This window comes from Cinclus cinclus, chromosome 11, assembly GCF_963662255.1.
Source record: "Cinclus cinclus chromosome 11, bCinCin1.1, whole genome shotgun sequence".
Taxonomy (NCBI): Eukaryota; Metazoa; Chordata; class Aves; order Passeriformes; family Cinclidae; genus Cinclus; species Cinclus cinclus.
The window spans coordinates 4,868,095-4,886,910 of NC_085056.1; the positions used below are offsets into that span (position 1 = coordinate 4,868,095).

At 37.9% G+C, this 18,816-nt stretch overlaps 1 protein-coding gene across 1 annotated transcript in view; it reads right to left on the minus strand.

The window, feature by feature from the left end:
• Positions 1-6,570: 6,570 nt before the first annotated feature.
• The window catches only part of CDYL2 (chromodomain Y like 2), a 56,049-nt gene continuing 43,803 nt past the window's right edge, over positions 6,571-18,816 (minus strand). The window contains exons 4-7 of the mRNA XM_062500002.1: positions 14,455-14,627; positions 9,659-9,869; positions 8,816-8,959; positions 6,571-6,729 (exon numbers count right to left, since the gene is read on the minus strand). Of these exons, the coding sequence (XP_062355986.1) occupies positions 6,571-6,729; positions 8,816-8,959; positions 9,659-9,869; positions 14,455-14,627 (687 nt within the window). The remainder of the gene's footprint in view (positions 6,730-8,815; positions 8,960-9,658; positions 9,870-14,454; positions 14,628-18,816) is intronic.

Genomic DNA, 18,816 nt, shown 5'->3' on the forward strand with positions numbered 1-18,816 from the left:
AGCACAGCAGGGCGTGACTTTCTACTAACAGGGGTCAGGAATAACATCTAAAAGGTTGAAATCTATACAAAATTTTGTAGACACTGCTGTTAAATTTTGAAGTAATGGAACCCTTCCTCCAAAGCTAATTATGTGTTTCTCATCAGAGCACTTTATCTTTTGAAGAGGTGGCTACAAGATATTCCTGTACTGTTACTGTGAAGGAGTTTGCTGTGGTATCTGTCAGCCACTGGGGTTTCTTTAGAAGCAAGTGAATTCAGGAGGAGGATCCCCATTGATGCTGGTGGCTCTTGACTTGGATCCATGGGGTTTGTTTGAGTGGCACTAGTGTCATGAGGTGATAAAGAAAGGCAAAAACAGTCCAACATAGAATTTTTAAAGTTACTAAATACAAAATGTTTCATTTTCTCAGAATGAAAATTGCCTTCTTTCTCCCATAGTACTCTTAACTGTTTCAGATGAAAATTACTGTCATACCAGACAGACTTAATAATTGGAATTTAACAAAGTTTCTAGCAGTTCTATTTTGATTATATATCTGTAATGAGCAAATTTGTAAAACCAAGGAAAGAGTATAAATTAAAGCAAAGTGGTGCTAACAAAGTTCAAATAGTTTGAATTCTAGAGGGGGTTGTTAGTCTGCCTTTCTTAGTAATGTGAAACTCTCCATGCTATGATTGGAGATTGGTTTTGAGGTTAAGTCAGAATCATGAAGAGATGCATTATGTTTGATTAAATATAACTTCTGGGGGGGTTCATGACAAATAAGACACCCAAGGAGAGGTGAATTCCTGAAGTTAGTATGTCCAGCATCAAACCTGATTTTTTCCTTTGCAACCAAACTGTCCCCTAGTCCAACATCTGACAATTGTTTTTCTTTGAGCTCCCCCAGTGTTTAAAATTGTTTCTGTTTTTTTTTTTCAGATGCTTTCATTTGCTTTCAGAACCTCTCCATGTTCTTGCCATATGCAATATTGTTTGTTATTCAAAATGAGAGGTGGCACATCTTAGTGCATGCAGAGCTTTGACCTGTTTTTATACCTTAATTGGGATTATTACCTTTATGTTCTTTTATACATGCAATTACTTCTTTATATCTACTTAACAGGTTGCTCTTCCATGTAATTTGTGTATTAATTTGCTGCAACAAGGACTGACATTTGAAGAAGCTTGAACATAACCTCCCCTCAAATATTTGAATGAAGTTTGTAATTTTAAAGAATTTTTGCTTTCTTTAAAAAATATGTTATTTAAAATGAAATTCACATGTTGACAATTTGTGTCAAAACTAAACCAAACTCGTGAATAAAACTGTTAGACAGGAAAGGTTTCACGCTGTTCATCATGTGCACGTTGCTCACAGTCAATTGGATGCTACAATAAGTTAATTTCTGACAAGAGTCACCGTAATAAATAATTGGATTTTTTGATAGTGAAGCAAGACTAAATTGCTCAATCCTCTGCTTCAAATAGCTGACCACAGTTTTTACTAACAGAGTCTGTCAGTTTAAAGCCAACCAAAATAATTGCTAGAACATAATTGTTTCCTTTGAGTGAAGTGTAAGTGATTTTTTCAGACCTTGTTGTATAGCTGGGTTGGCTAACCCTGGCTCTCTGTAAAAATATCCTTCCTTTTCTGCCCCAGGCAGTTACAGTTACTCTTCTAATCCCAGGAGATACATGACTGGAAATAGCATTTGAGGATGCTATGGACAAAGAATCCCATGGTACACAAGAGCCCCTGGCTAGAATGTTGTCTGGAGCTGGGGGGCCTCGAGGCTGATCCACCTTCTCTTGCACCAGGCTGGGGCTGGGCTGAATCTTGGCCCTCCTGGCAAACACCACTTCAAAATCAAATTCCCTCATGTGGAGCCAAAATCTTGCCTGGAGCAGCTGGTTCTGGGCAGGAATGCTTGAGGTGATGTGCAGTGGAAGTGATAATGGTGTCCTAGAAGTGCTTTTGTGAGACAGTTCTTGATGGTTTTCTTGGACTTGATCAAGAAATGGTAATTGAAATGGATCATAATTGATTTCAGAGTTCTTAATGCAGTGTCTCTTAGTGCCATAGGTTTTGCCATTTGAAAAAAAGGTTTTCTTTTGAAAAGCCTGATGTCTTTGGAAAGGCAGGAACCTGTGAATACTATTATCATATATAATGGCTACCACTTATCATGCTCATTCTGATTATGTAAAACTGAAAATCACTGCACAGAAATGAAGTTTCAATGTTTTTATTCAAAGCAGCTTCTCACAATGTATAAATACTGCATATTAACACACATGAAAAATACAACTTCTAAGGCACCCAGAAATGTGTCCATACACTAGTTACAGGACCATCAACAAATAAATTGTGTACAATTTGATCTAGACAGTCAATATTTGATATATCAGAAGATACAAGTCCCTCAGTACTGTACCAGTTTCAGAAAATATTTACAACACTGTGATATAGGGGTGCCTGTACCCTTATATTATTATAATATGTACTCATTACAAATATTAGAAACTGTTTTAGTCTGTTCCATGGCATTCTGACAAAATAACTTAAGGGCCTAATTTGCAGAGTTCTACAATTAATTATTTGTGCAAGTTCTGAAAATAAATTTACACTGACATAACTTGTGAATTTTTGGTTCTTTGCTTCATCTCAGAGGTTTGGTAATAAGCCTTACCAATAGACATGCCATCCCAGCTGAACATCTCTCCTTTCCCAATAGCTCAGTGGATACATCTCTCCCCCTTACACCTGACATGGATGAGGATGCAGTGTTTGAAGCAGAAAGAGACTGTTTGATCTTCAGTACAAATGTCAAACTAGTTCACTGGCAAAGGAACTAATGCTTTGTTAGAATAATGCAATTCTTTGGTCCTTTGTTTCTTATGGAAGGCATAACATTTTTATTCACTAAAAATCAAAATCCTGTGTGTGAGCAAGCAAACTAGTGAATGACTTTCAGTGTAGTATTTAAAATAGCAGTAAAGAGATTTAATATGGCTTAAAACATACGGTTAATTGGGCAGACACAGATAACACATCGAGGATAGCGAGTACCCAAATGTACTATGATAAGATTGTCTATAAGTCTCTTATGTAAACTTCTTTAGTGTCTCCTAAAGAGTGCTGGCTTTAGCCAGATTTGACTTTTATAGACCCAGCCACACAAAGCCTGAGATTAAACTACCATGGTTGGGAGCACAAATGCACAGTTTATATATAACAAAGCCCATGCTGACAAGTCTACCTATGTTGTTCAAAAGAAACAACCCGTATTACCCTTTTCACAAGAAAAACTTAAGGCCCTGTACTCTGATTTGCTAACTTTCTTACAGCAATTATTTGGGGAAGTCCTTAGTGCTACATAAGCAATTATGCAGCTTTAAAGATTTCTCGTACCTAATGGTAAGGCTTATTACAAATGCAATACATTTATAAATTATATTTAAAACTGTAAAGGCTGGCAAAATAATTAAAAAACCCAAAACCAAAAATAAAACAAACCCCAACCAAAATTGTCTGTTCTTCCCTAACATTAAAAGAGCATTTTATTCTAATGAAAAACTATTGGCACAAAACCATTATATTATAGATTAAAAGAACAATTCATAGTAGTGAAAAAGATTGCCTAAAACGCATACCCTAACCTACCACAGAAATATAAAAGTTTATATTTTGAAAATATATACTGTATTAAAGTTTGTAAGCTTATTTATTTAAACAGAAATGTACTGAAATAGTAAACTAAGCAACACTTATCTACAGCAAAAATATACATGCAGGACAACACAAAATAAATTGCTTACCTTTAATATCTACAAATGCAAAACTGTAGATTTTTAAAGATTGTACAAAACAATTTACACGAGAATAAAATAACATACTTAAACAACAAATTGCATTTTTAATCTTAAATACTGTGAATATCAGTAAAGGTACCCAGACTAATATGTACAGTACATCTAGATATCTGAATACCTAGTAGGATAGAAACACAAGAGAAAATTCAGATTCTGATATTTAAATACTGGAAAAGAAACTTTCAACATTGTTATTACTCTTTTTGGAAGGGAAAATAGATTCCATGAAAACTAGATTGTAATTGTATAGATATGAATAATTAAAAATGTTAACTATGGTTAGCGCTTGCTTTAATGGAAAAATAAATCTAGAAAATGTATTTCAACCATTCCTTTGTCATAAAAAATGCTAAGATACAGATATCTGAAAATTCAGATGAAATGGTGCAGTTTAAGAGATCCAACAACATAAGATTCTTCTCTCTTTGCAAATCTCATTCAGAACGCATTCCTTCACATTGCTGAGCAATCTTGCTATATTTATCTACAAAAACTAAGCATAGTATTGAAATAAACTTCCTAATATCTTATTAACACATGACTAGGAGTTATGGCTCTCTGGACGGGAATAAAGGAAACAAAGGAAATTGAGGAACCGTGGTACTTTCCATTGCCTTTTTTTTTCTTTTTCTGAAGGTATATGCTGGAGGCCTGTTTGTGCAAACTCGTGTGTGTGTGTGTGTGTGTGTGTGAGTGGTTTTCTCCTGGGTGATCCCTCTTTTTCCAGGTGACTCCGTGTGCACCTGCCCTGCTGCGGGCCCGGGGCCCTGATCCAGCATGCCCTGCAGCACTGCTGGCAGGTTGTGGACAAAAGCAAGGGTTGGTGTAAAACAAGTGCATCCATCACTTCAAATAGTTATTGAAAGAGTTCTCTTTCAGTCATTTTAAAACAAGCTGATGGTTTCAGTAAGTTGCTTTTAAAAAATGTTTTAAGCAGGCTAATTAAAAGCCAGATTCTGTCTTTTTAATGAAGAATTTCCATGAGAACTTCTGCATTTAGAGTAATGATTTCCTTAAAATTCAGTGGTACAGTTAGGACATAAAAACAGCACTTCTAATTTATTTGTGGAAAAAGAAATGTTACATTAATATGTTGAAGGCTACCGTTTACTGCAATCACCTGTTGGTTAACTCTACAAAGGCTTTGTTGAAACTCTTTATGGAAATGCTAAGAGGGAGAAAGCTGAGCAGCCTAATTTGCAGAGGTTTAAATCATAATAAGTCACTGAGCTCAAGGATGGAGAGCAAGTGCACAAATTACAAAGCAAAAAATGTGCAAAGCTTCTGCTTCAAGAGGTTTCAATTTGGGCGTACTATAATGGCAGGTGAAGTCTCAGAGCATGCTCCTGTCCTTTCCACATGAACTGCCCATAGCAGGAAAGAACTGAGAGAGATCCAGTGTTCAGAAGTCAGTCAGTGTCACTGAACAGTACTAGGATCACATTAGAAAAGAGCGGGTTGGATTTTCCCTGTTTATTGTGGACTGCTTTTATGGATAGCCATAAGTTCTTGTAACAGGTGGTGGGGTGGCCAGATGTGGAGAGCTGGGAAAAGCAAAACTAAACCTCTGCCTCCACTGAGTTCAATGCCTAGCACCTTGTATAAACTGCTGGCCCACACCCAAAGGCCTCCAGAGCAGAAATTATCTCACACCTGAGGAGTCAGGCAACTAGACTAAGGCTCATAAGGATTTGCTTTTAGACTTCAGACCGAGAGGGGTGTTTAAACCTGAAAAACAGTACGATGCCACAGAACGGCACCACTCACCCTGTTACTGATATTCGGCTAACAGGAATACAGTAAACTTAAATAAAGCATCTGGTTGGCGAGCCCTTCAGTGCTCCTCAAGAAGGCAGAAAGTGAAGAGAGACTTAAGGGGGACTCACTGTGTCAGAACCCACTTTTTTCTCTTAACCCTGGCAAATGAATCTGTTTTCATACATTTTTGTACACTTTTACACAAAGAGGAGCATGCACGTGGCTGTTTCATTTACTGCCCACAACATTCTGTGGGTTTTCTACATATTCTTTATTTTTCTACTCAGTTTGCTGCTAAAAGTGTGTTTGCATTCTCATGTGATGCCTTTAATTCAGTCAAAAGGGAAATAAGAAAATAAGATCTGTGATCAGTAAACAGCTGAATATGAACACAAAATAAATAAGTTAAATAAATTTAACAAAGAAAAAAATTCTAGTAGTTTTTGTAAACTTTACATATTATACATATAAATTATCAGAGTTTTCCATTAAACCGTTAGAACTTAGAAAAAAATAATTAACATATTTCTAATGTATGGTTTTAGGGTCTATAGTTTGTTCTGACCCAGAATTTAGACTGAGCCCTCTGTGTCAGCCCAGATGTGCTGCAACAGCAAGAATAAGTTAAGAAGGACAGACAAAATAAACCCTTACAGGTGGGTGAGCCTTGCTGGGCCTCAGTGGTGCTTCTCAGCACATGGAATGTAGAGTTGGATGTGGATGAGCAATGTGAAAGATGCAGCCTCTGCACAGGTTACGTGCACTGAACGCCTGCCCACGTCTTTGTTACACAAAATCAAACCGGCTACAAGCAGCTGTGCAGCTCACACAGCCACAGGCATTGGGATCACTGTCACAAATTCCTCACTGATGCATTGCCTCTGCTTCTCAAACATGGTCATGTCTGACTCTGGTCACAACTGGAGCAATTTCTCTTTGAGTTAGGCCAAGATATCAAACTTCATAAATTTTGTCTTGCAAGTAGCTGAATAATGAGTCCAGTCCTTTGGAAGAACTCCACAGCTGTTTTAACATCTGACACTCTTTCTCGTTCACATCTTCAAGACCGGATTTCAGGAAGCTCCGCATGAGACATTTGGACTCTTCCAATACCTAAAGCCAAAATAGAACTCAGTATTTTATTCTGAATTTGAAAAAATTACTATGGATAATGGCGTGACCAGAATTTCTAAACTACCAACTATTTTACAATTTAAATAACTCCTTTGGGCACAGAAATTGCATTTGATTTATAGCCATAACTCCACTTGCTGATAGTCAGCATCTTTAAGAATTGAGGTTGATGGCTTAATGCCAGGTTTTTAAAAGAACGAGGGATTCTGAAGTACCTTAGTTTATTGAAGGTCTGCCATGAAGCTCAAGAAGGAGCTGAACTCCCTCACATTGAAATGAAAATGTGTGAGGGACAATATACTGGCTACCTGTTTCCTGGAAGGTGGTCTTTAAGGTTAGACATGTTGGAAACCCAAATGTGGATGTCCACTATCTTTAACAATTTTCCCTCATGTATGATTTCCTTATCAATACAGAAATTAATAGGAAAGGGCCTTTACTGCAAATCCCTTTTTAAGCCATTTTGCTTACATTTTTATAAAAATGAAATATTTTGTAAAAGAATGGTGCTAAGCAAAACAAACACCCTCTGACTGTGTTCTGGAGTTAGATTTACTTTGCAGATACAACAAATCACCTGAGATCTTTGCAATAGAAAACCTAACCACAAGCCCTTAATAATTGTTGCAAGTTCTGAAAGGCACAAACTGCAGGTCCATGGTTGCTCCCACAGTTCAGCTTATTCTTCCCAGACCCATTTTTAAGGACATTGATTCCTTTAAAATTAGTTTTTAAATACACACCACCAGTATGTAACTCACAAGGAATTCAACTGGTCAAACAAACCAAATAATAATTCCTACGTTACTGATTTTTTTGAGGACAGATTTGCTGTAACTAACACAATGTTCTGTGGGAAGGGAGGTGCATCCTCTTCACTCAGCCTTGTCAACACCTCCATGTTAAGCCCAGTTCCTGCGTGTTGTGGGTTTCAACACTGCTATTGCAAAGTAGTATTTGTCTTTTAACTCAAATAAATGGTGTTAATAGCAAATCAAGGGGCCTGTGTATTTTTTGTGGTCTGTGAAAAAGTCTCTGAAGGTTAATCTTTGTCCACAAGTCAGCACCGGTCTTCCTAAGGGGTTTGAGAAAATTTCATTCACAGCCAACAGCAGTGAGGGAAGGAAGAATTCATAGTGAAGCCCAGAGGTTTTCCCAACTCAAATAATACACATTATATCAGCATCATCAAATAAAATTCTGCTACATTTCCAGAGAGTTTCATTCTCGATGTCTACTGTGAGATCTAATCTACACTTTGTTTAATTAAAAATCTCTTGTGTCTCTACCTCCTTTTACAGCAGATCTTTTAAATGAAACTGAGGGATGCTGAGATAGTTTCAGACATAGGAAATACAGTACAAAACTATAACAATTTTCACTTTAATTACTGCAATTTTATTGCAGCCAGTATGACTTTCTTCACTGCATGTTTTTTAAATAAGGATATGCCCAGAATAGGACTATATCTGCCTGAAGGGAAAAGCCCCTAGGAAGTAAAGACAGGAAAGGATTTTCTTTCAACTTTGGTGTACACAAAAGAAAAGTTATAATACACTGTGACCAGACTGTGCTCAAATCCCTCTTGTCTGGATCTCACCTCTCCTTCACAGCAGAGCTTAGTGGGCACTATCCTACCCTTCTGGTGTGTTGTGTAGAACATTCTGCAGCAGCAGGAATTGTGCAGGTGCAGAAAGAAGGCAGATTCAGCTGAAACATGGCAGGCCAGGACAAAGTGAAGGCAAATCACATTTCTTACAGAGGTTTCCCAGTACGGCTGTAGGGTTTCAGAATGTTATACCTTCATGAAGGAAACCTGTGCTAAAATCCCCTTTCAAATGAATAAATACAAATATGATGAAAGGAAATACCACCCCCTCCCTCCCCTGCCCCCCAATCCCTGAAAAAATGAGAAACTCCATGAACTCACTGATCCCTATCCAGGTTTTCTGATGTCAGCCTTCTTTCACGGGTATGGTTGTGGAAACTGAGGTCCCACATGTGATGAGCCTTGGGAGCACACCCTACCTCTGTGAAATGTCATTTAATGAGTTTGATTTCTTACCACTGCACTGCAGGATGCCATTTCTTTCACTCGTAGCATCACTTCTTGGCTAAATGTTGTTGGCCAAAATACTTGTGACACCAGTCCTCTGCTGCAGGCTTCTTGTGCTGTCAGCTTTCTCCCACAGAACAACATTTCATTTGCCTGTGAAACCAAAAGATTGTGGTAATCTTGGGTTATAATTCCCTTAAAATTTTTCTCATACTTGCCTGCTATTTTTACAATTAAATTACAAATGTTCTTCTGTATCTTTCCATACTGCAAAATACTTTAAAAGGACTTTCAGTAGCTATTTAAGGATTGTGCAGGTGGCCAGAGCACAGCATGGGTTTAATTTAAGAGAAATGTGCTGGCATGCATGGTGAATCTGTATTGCTGATCTTACAAGAGTAACTGTCTGTGATACTGTGTCGCGAGTCATGGAACCTAGTAGGAAATTTTTGTGGGGCAAATTCTGATTTATTATACTGGTAAAAGCTAAGCAGTCTTACTGGAACCATTGTGGATTATCATTAAAGAGCAGAGAGCTGTATCTGGCTGTATTACTGCCCACTCCTAACATAATGCAGACAACTACTCTGCAAGATTATTCTGCTAATGTATTTCTTCACTTTTCTACCTTGATGTTGACAATCTTTGCTTTTTCAATCTCTCTTGTGTACAGCAGGTGTTGTATATTGAATTCCGAGGTTATTTTGTGCTAAGTTTGTAGTGATTAGATGAACTTTTCACAGATTTCGTTTCCATTAAAGACAATTAAGAAAATTATTTACTTTTTAAAGAGAGAAAGAAGATCAGGAATTTATGAAAGGTTCTTCAGCAATTTGAGGTGGAAAACCTTACCAGTGCAACACCCAGAATTTGTGGGAATGTGTATGATGAGCAGCCAGCTGGAGTGAGTCGGATTGTTGCATATGGTGTCTGAAACCAAGCCTTCTCACTTGCCCAAACGATATCACAGAGTGGTAAAATAGAAGCTCCTAACCCCAGAGCAGGGCCGTTGATAGCAACCACAATTGGCTTCTTAAATTGAATAAAAGCTTTTACAAAATCCCTAAAATAAAAAAAGAGAAAATCTTGAATATAGAAGAAACACGTAAGTACCTAAGTTTAAAGTATTTAATCTGAAAACAAATTAGAACCAGAGAAGAATACAACAAATGCCCAGTTTTATGAGGTCAGAACTGCAAGACACTTTCTAGTTTGCACGTGGAAAGGTTTGCTTATTTTTAGTTATTTAATCTTTCTGAGTACCTAGGCTATTACATGGTTTTGTGTATGTTGTATATTGCGTGATTAAGTGGATTCCACTGAGTGTTGTACTTTTTGCAGAAAGGTTTGGTTGGGTTTCGTTATGCTTCTGGGCCAGTAATTCCTGAGTTTGTACACACAGCACTTCTTGGTTTGCTCCACAGTGGCTGGGGTGGACCTGGCTTGGCTACTGATGAAATATTATAGTCTGAATATTTGTTTTGAAAAGTTCTGTAAAGACTCTCTGTCAAAGGTTACTACAAGTCCCATCAGTGGACTGGGAGATTGTTCAATGTTTATGGCACACCAGCAGAAAGAACAAGACATGCAAAGGGGAGTCAGAGAGAGAGAAATGTTTGAACAGTGAGTGATCTTCAGTTGGGTCTTCAGGGCAAAAGTCTTCAGCAAAGCCATTACAAAGCAGATGCCTTTGCCTGACTACCTCAGTAATGTGATGAGAAATAACAGGAAGTTCAATGTCAATGGATTCATCTGGATGAACAAACTAGAATATGTTAAATTCTGTGCAATGAGATCTTTTAAATAAGTTACCTACCAGCAACGGTGGAAAGATACCTGTTGAATGGAACAGCTTTTACAGCAATTAGGAAAAAGCAAGAGTGTAATTGTGGGCAAATTATGGGCTCCAGCAGCTCAGTGCGCAGCAGGTGTGTGGAGGCAAACGAGATGCTCAGTTACTTTAGAAAAAAAGACATGGATAAATCAAATTCCAAGCAAAAGAGGAGATTCTGTCCCAGCACTGGGTATTTATTAGATCCAGAGTGCAGATTTGCTGACAGATTTTAGGAAAGAACATTTTGTCAAATGTGCCCTCTGATGAGTTGCTGCTCTCCCACTGAGGTCAAAAGGATCCAGGCCTCTGTACCTGAGCACAGGTGGGCCTGGCAGGTTAGAGAGCCCATGCAGCAACTGGGCTGAAGTGCAGGGGCACTGGGTGTATTTTAAATGAGGACAAAGAGTCTGAGATGACCCAGCATTAAATTTTCAATTAATACATTCTGGTTTTCAAGTCCTCTAGTAAGGAGTTAATTTTTGACCAGGGAAAATAGAGAGTTGATGCAGCTCTGTTCACAGTAGTAAACCTTTAAATTTAGTAAAATTTAAGTTTAATAAAGTAAATCTTTAAGTGGAGTGGAAGGCTACAATATTGGGAGATGATGAGGGGAACACTGTCAAGACTAAGAGAGTGAAATAAGGAATCTTGGTTTTGCCTGTTCAAGACCATTTCTGACTAGAGGAGAGCAGGATTAAGGAGACTTGTGATTTGTTTTGGTGCAGAAACAATGCCGTTCCCTTATCTCATTATTTATTGGGTTGTTTATGATGGAGTAGTGACTGTGGATCACTGCACTTCGTTAATTCCAGAATTTTGAGAACCTCAGAAATTACATAAGCCTTCCAGACAGGACTACAGTTGGGAATAGGGATGTGATGAATGATAAGTAAAAAGAAAGCAAACTAAGGATAAATGGTGGCAGTGAATCTGAGGACCACGTGGGGCAGATAAAACCAGTGTTGTGGAGAAAAGCAGGAGTCATGGTGATAAACGGGACTGGAAGTGAATATGGAAAAGCAATTAGGGATGTGGAGAGGAAACAGATAATGTGGAGGAAGAGCAAAGCAGAACACATTAATGGAGGGGAAGGGTTGAAGGAAGTCTTCGTATGAGTGAGCAAGGAACAGAGGACCTGGAGAGAGTGGAATCGAACACTGAGAAGGCACAGCAAGCCTCTGTCATGAGGGAAGAATGGGGAGCACAGAGGATGGTAAAATAGATGGGTGTGGAGCACGCTACCTATAGGATGGAGTGGAAGGTTACAACACTGAGAGATGATGAGGGGAACAAATGCCTGCCTTTGGTCTCCAGAAGCTGCAGTGACCAGCATTCCATTTATCTTCGTTTCCTGTTTGGTGTGTTGTTTCAGTGGGCTGTCTCTGTACCCTGAATCTGGCACATCTCCAAACCGTAAATTCACACAGGGAGTTTCTGGGCTACAAGATCCTTGTTTCAATTCAAAGCAGTCTTTGAAAGGGATTTCAGATTGTAGCTGTTGTTGCACAGTAGATCCAAAGGCTCAAAGGTAAGAAAAAGATACATCTGCAGAAAGTTTCTGGATTTGCTAGAGCCTATCTGGGAGGCTGACCATCAAATGAACACACGCTGGGATGCTCAGACATCTCTGCACTGTTTCAGGCTGTTGTAGGTACATCCAGGGCTGTAAAGAAGCTGAGCAAGTAACTTTGTCCTTGTTTGTGTCTGTTTTCTTCTGAGCACACCCAGAATGTTGTGGCTGAGGTCCCTCGACACTGCCCAGCTGATAGAGTGAGCCCAGTTCTGGGAGTGCCTTCCAGGGAGCGTTACAATCCCAGGGCTCTGCAGGCCACACTGTGCAGCCTGTCTGCCCTTTCCCTGCTCCAGGAGGGCGTGTGCATGGTAGCAGCTCAGACTGGTGGGTCTGTGATGGATCTGGGGTGGATCTGGGGTGGATCTGTGACCAGTGCCTGCAGAGGAGCTGCAGTGCCTCACGTCCGTTCATTGCCTACCCCAGTGGCTGAGGGCATGGCACCAATGAATGAACCATTCGTGGGAGAGGAGACTTGATAGGCATTCAAACTTCAGTTGTAACTTGTGACTGGTGTAGGAGAGCCATGCTTTGGGAAGTAGAAACACAGGGGAACCAAGATTTCAATTTCATTTTGATACAAATCAACTTGATGTAAAGCAGTGGAGGCAGAGATCCGTGGATGTATTTTAGGACATACAAACCACTGAAAAAAAAAGCAATGGACATTTTTTCTTCTCTTATTACACTTTATTTTCCATGAGCTGAGCCCTTTGTTCACAGAAAGCACAGAGAGTGCTAAATGGAAAACGTAGGGTATTGTTTCCAGAAGTACAATAAAAATCTATTTTCAGTGGGCCTGAAGCTGACGTTCTTGACAAGGAGCAGCAGTACATTGTAGCAGGATTTCAAGAGTGTTCTGTGAGTCCAAGGGTGGAGAAACTGAATATCACAGTCTGGCTTATACTTACTTAAATGTTGGATTGATGTGTATACCTGACTATTAAGATGTGTGCAAATAGATGTAAATGTATATAACAACACCTAACTGTACAATTTTTGCAAGAATAATATAAATTTTTGTGTTTTGCTAGGTGGTGAGTGTGCCTGTGTTTTCAAACAAGAATAGTGACTTTCTTCCCTCGCTTTTTTTTTTTTTTTAATTCCACATTGTTAAAAACCCCTTGTATATAAAAAATAAACTTAGGCTGTATCCTTCAAAGGGTTTCTCTTTTAAAACATATCACTCCATGATATTCAAGCATAGTTTGGGTCTTATAAAGAGATTGTAACTTACTACATTTAAGAAATGTCTTTTAAAGTCCTTCAAAATAATTGCTACTTTGAGAATTTCAAAAGTTTTTAACCCAGAATCCAAACTCATCTGCAGTAGTTGTAACCAAGATAATTGGTGGTTAATGTATTTTGTGTATTACCTAAACCTGATCTTATGTTATACTATTAAATCCCAAGTAGAGATGTCTTGTAAAAAAATTCTTTAATGTTCTTTCACAGAATTGTTGCATAAAGTTTTAAAGCTCTCAAGAGGAATATTTATTTGTAGGAAATGGGGGAAAAAAATGGACCAAATCGTCTCCTGGTACAGACTGGTGAAATACCATCGGCTCTAGTGGAATAATGTTGATTTATGCTGGAAAATCTGTCTTGTGGATAATGGAATATTTGGTGATATGTTGTGCAGATTGATTTGCAGACTGCATGTCATAAACCCTGGAATTCTGTTAAGGTGATGTGATATATATAGATATATAAGGAAAGTCACATTTTAGTTACACAAATAAAACTACATTTTACATACATATTAAGTAATTTAAATTTAAGAAGAGTGGAGACCCTTCTAGTAAGTTTCTGAAATACAGTGGCAGACTGCTATTTCAACAGAATATGAGTAAGCCATGGATTCCCATCTGGACTCAAATTCATTAAAATGATGAACATTAAAACAAGTAAAAGATCTGCCTTTCAGGAGCCACTTTAGAACATGAAGCAGTACTGAATTTGGAAAAACAACAAGGAAGTTGTATTCGAATATAGAGGAATGATTTGAAATATTAAATACAGAGAAGTAGAATAAAATAAATCCCTATGGATATTAGCACTGGAATAAATGTACTTTCTTTTCTAATGTAGAAAGGTCCAGGTTTCTTTTTACTAAACAAATTTGCAGTACTAAATTAGAATGCAATCAACATTTAAATATACAACATTTTTGGACCTGATAAATATCTTTATAATCACACACTGCATTTCATAATTTAGAGATCATAGGTAAGCTTGGGTCACCTTATAGCTTCTGCAATCCTAGTGCTTTCCTTTCTTCTGTCATTGGATAACCTGCCAATTAAATATGAGTAATCTAGGCCACTACAGAATACACTTCCCACTGCGCTGAGAAGTAAGAGTTTACTGTCATCAGCTGATGCATTGCACAATGCTCTCCGAACTTCCTTCATGATCTGTGGATAAAGAAAAGTAAACAATTCGACATGCATGCCGTGGCAATATCATTTCCCTACTTTTACAAACCTTATTGATTTTGAGAGACTTAAATTTTGGGCACTATTAATAGTTACATCAATTATATATATAATTTTAATATAGAATGATATTAGAATCATTAGAATGATAACACTGAGAGTTTGCAAAATATTTTATATTTGGCTGTACTTTGTTGATGTTTTACTGATTCAAAGAGGTTTTAGGACTTGGCAGTTCTTTGTTGTATGGGAAATTCTACCCAGCTTATGCTATTTGATTGCAATTTAATAATTTCAAATATCAATTTTTAATTTTCATTGTGTACATCACTGTATCCTCGGGAACATGTTTATCACAGCAAAAGCCTATTATTAACCTCAACAGCTTGAGAGAAAAATCTGTAAACCCCAGTTTTCAGTTCTTCAACTACTTTGGTTTATATGACTTCGACCAGAGCAAAGCAGGACAAGAGGTCATCATATACATCAACATGACAAATATACTATTAGTTTTTCTGTGGTCAGTGACATTTTTACAGTTTACAAAAGTTAAATTGTAAACGTCCCTTGAAAAAGTGACATTTTGACTTTCTAGTACAACTGGATCAAGCTATTAATTGCACCATAAATCAAACCTAATCAAAATCTATATAGAATTGAGCTGTTGGTATTGTAGGAAAATGGCCTTTCACCTGAGCAGAGAATTGCTTCTTAATGATTTTAAAAAGGAAATATTATTTCATAAACTTATGATGGGTAACTTCTTGTTTGGTCACAGCTGGGTGTGGTTTGGGAGCTGTAACTCCTTCCAGGCCCCTCTCCTCTATAATGTGCTCCTCACTGCAAATAATTTGCTCCTCACTGCAAGGGCCCTGATTTCATCTAGTGTGACACCTCCTATCCTTAATCACACCCACATGTCAAAGTGTTTCCTATAGACATGGTCCTGCCCTCTCAAATTTTTCTCCTTTAAACTGAAAGATTTGCTGTTGGTATACATTTAGGTAAGAGACAGCTAACTGTGGCTGGGGATTTAAATAGAGTTTCCATGTGGGAGAAACCCAAGATTTTTAGCTTGTGATTATTTCTGTTCACTACTTTCTATTACCAAAACTTCTTTAGATCTCTTAAGTTCCTTGTTTAAGAAATGTCCCTAAGCACTGAAGTTTTGTTGATGCCACCCCCTAGGTAGCCTGTTAATAGAAATCCTATGGATTGTGCTGCTTTCCCTATAGGTTTGTTTAAGGATGAGTATTACTGGCTGCTGGGACTGGGCATGAGAGAGCAGGTGGTGAACTTTTAGATGCTTCACTTCTACAAGAACACTTCAGAACGCCTGTAATACTGAGTATGTGACAGTGGGTGGAAGTGAAGTAATTAAAAGCTGCAGAATTTGGAAGTGTATTTGAAATTCTTATGCAGGTACAAAATTGTCATCAGCAATTTTAGGAGCACTGTTTATTCTGAGAGTCTCAGAGGCTGTCTCAGCCCTCAGCTGGGAGAAACACAGCGATATTGCACATATCATTGGGAAACAAAGGGGAAAAAACCCTAAAACCTCTGTTCAGAGTTCCAAGAGAAACTTTAGAATGTGGTAGATATTAAAATAAAAAAAATATATGTATTTTGGTTTTCCTAGTTCCATATGAATGCAATGTTGTCCTCTTAATTCACTGTAGAAGATGTCCCAATCTGCTCTTTCTTAGGGTGAATGTATAAATAGTATTAGGGAACAACAGTCAAACATTTTTCTACCCAGCGAGGATTGCTGTATGAAGTATGATGCCACGACACCCAGCAAGTTTCTCTATTATTCTCCTTCCTCCAGTGGTATTTGCCTATGTGCCACCTCTTTGCTGTTAGCAGTGCTTTCCTTCACACACATCATTACTGTTACAACCCTCTTTGTCCTCTTTTTTATCTTGCCCCTCTCTGATCTCGATGACTAAAGCCACCTAAAACCCATCCAAATTTTTGAGCAGAGGTTAAATTTCTTGTAAGAAACACCAATATTCTGCCATCTCTGTTTTTTCAGTGTTCTGGAGAAGATGACACTGAGTCTGTTATTAGGAATCAACTACTCAGATATAGTTAAAAGTGGGAAAACTTTGGTTACTATTTTTGAGCAGGGGAGGAAATTTAGTTCCCTTGCTCCACTTGTTTCTATCAAAAGAAACCAGGAAACCATTATGTATCAGCATTTTCAGGCTCCAAAAAGTATGTTTTTTTTTCTAAAGAACCTTAAGTTTGTCATTAACTTTTACCATCCAAAGGTTCTTGGAAGCTCATTGGGTCCAGCAGTGCCAGCCAAGTCAGCGCTCACTCGCTTGGTCAGGAACCTTGCCATGGTTCCTTTGCTGGTGCAATCCAAAATTCCCCGGGTCCCTTTGTCACTCAGCCTGGTTACAGCAACTGCTGCTCACCGCTGCCTTTGGAGCCTTGGCTTTCCCCATGAGTTATCTGGGGATGGGCATTTCTCTCCAGCTATTTCTGTGATTACCAGGAAGCTACAAATAGGAAAATAATTATAAAAGAGCTGGTTTGTCTGCAGGGTTGCAGAACTGTGTATTGAACTGTAGTACTGTAGGTAAATATAATTTTGGTTCAGAACTGCTCTCTGTTTTTAAGGACAAATTTCTGTTTAATGGGGTGGTGAATTCAGTTCTCAAATACAGAGATACAGCCTGTCTTTAGTTACATTTCTTTGTCAGATTCCATACTCTTTTTATTTCTTCCAAAGCCCTTAAACCTTTCCCCATCTTGCTAAAACTGTGCATATGTCCAGTTAAATTTTATTTTCTCTAGTGGACCAGATCTAATACTACTATTTCCAGAGCTCCTTAGCAATATTCTCCAGATCCATGCTTTTATTAATTAGCTTTTTTATGGCCTTTTAGGTAATTTTCAGTTGTGAAGACAGTATTTCTATTTGAATGTATTTGATGAAAATTTCCAAGGAAGTATTTACAGAATAGTATAGGCCAGTTATTTAGGTTGTGATAGTTGACTGGATTGTAAATTTAGACCAGACCTAGTGCTTCACTTATTTTTTACTGAAACACAAATATATAATAAAATTATCACCTTCTCAGAAGTTGCTTATATTTTTAATCCTGTCAAGTAAATAATTGTTAGTTCTTGAACAGGACATCTTATATTGCAAAATAAACATGAACCAGTTAAAAACTTCATTAAACTTCAAAGAGCTTATTTTAATGCCTTTTGTGGGACGTAGGAAATTTCCAAAGGCATTTGGTGCCCTTTGCTTTCTATCTTGCTTACATTCTGGGAAAATCAAAGAGCTGGGAATTTATCACCATAATTACACAAAGTATCTTGAACCGAAGTCTTTTGTTCACATAAATAAAAGCACTAGTTAAAAAAGTTAATTTCTCTGAATCTCCGAGGACTCACTGTGATATTCTTCAAGGTAATTATTCTGTAAATATTACTGTAAACCCAAACTTTAATGCTATTCCATTGTTCTTAGAACCTCTTCCCCACTTGTGCCTTTTTACATAAACAAACTTTGCCTTACTGATTCCGAGTCCTTTCTGTCCACACCTAAAGGACTTGGGAACCTCTAAAGCTGCAGGCACAAGCCCTGGCCAAAACCCACAATTCACTTTTGTGCAGGGAGCAGAACTACAGAGAACAGCAAACTTGTACCTGCCTCTTTTTTATTATTTCCAGGTTAGGAAAAGTGAAGGCAAACCAGTGCTCCAAAATACACCTGGCAGAACTTTAAACTGTTATTCACATTTGAAATTTGAAACCTGATTCTTCTGTATGAGAAGGTATTTGAGGTAGTTCTGTCACTCTTTGATGGGAAGCACTGGCTGTTTAGGGAATGTTTCGCTTTTAATTCAGGGCAATATTAACTCCTAGCTCTGTTAATAGTGTTAAATGAGAAGAGCAGATGGGTCCATATAGTCTGAAACAGAATTTGGATCCTTGAGATGTGCTGAGTTAAAACAGCAGCAGCATCACTGGAGAAAGACCTTTGGGAGCAGAAAAAGTCCCACAAGAAAAAAATGCCCTAATGGAATTGATAATGAAATATTTCACAAATGTATTTTAAAAACAAATCTAAAAGTAGCAAGCCTAAGCTACTGAAATAAGAACAAGCTGTGCTGTTTCATGACACTGTCTTGGAAGTTGTATAAGT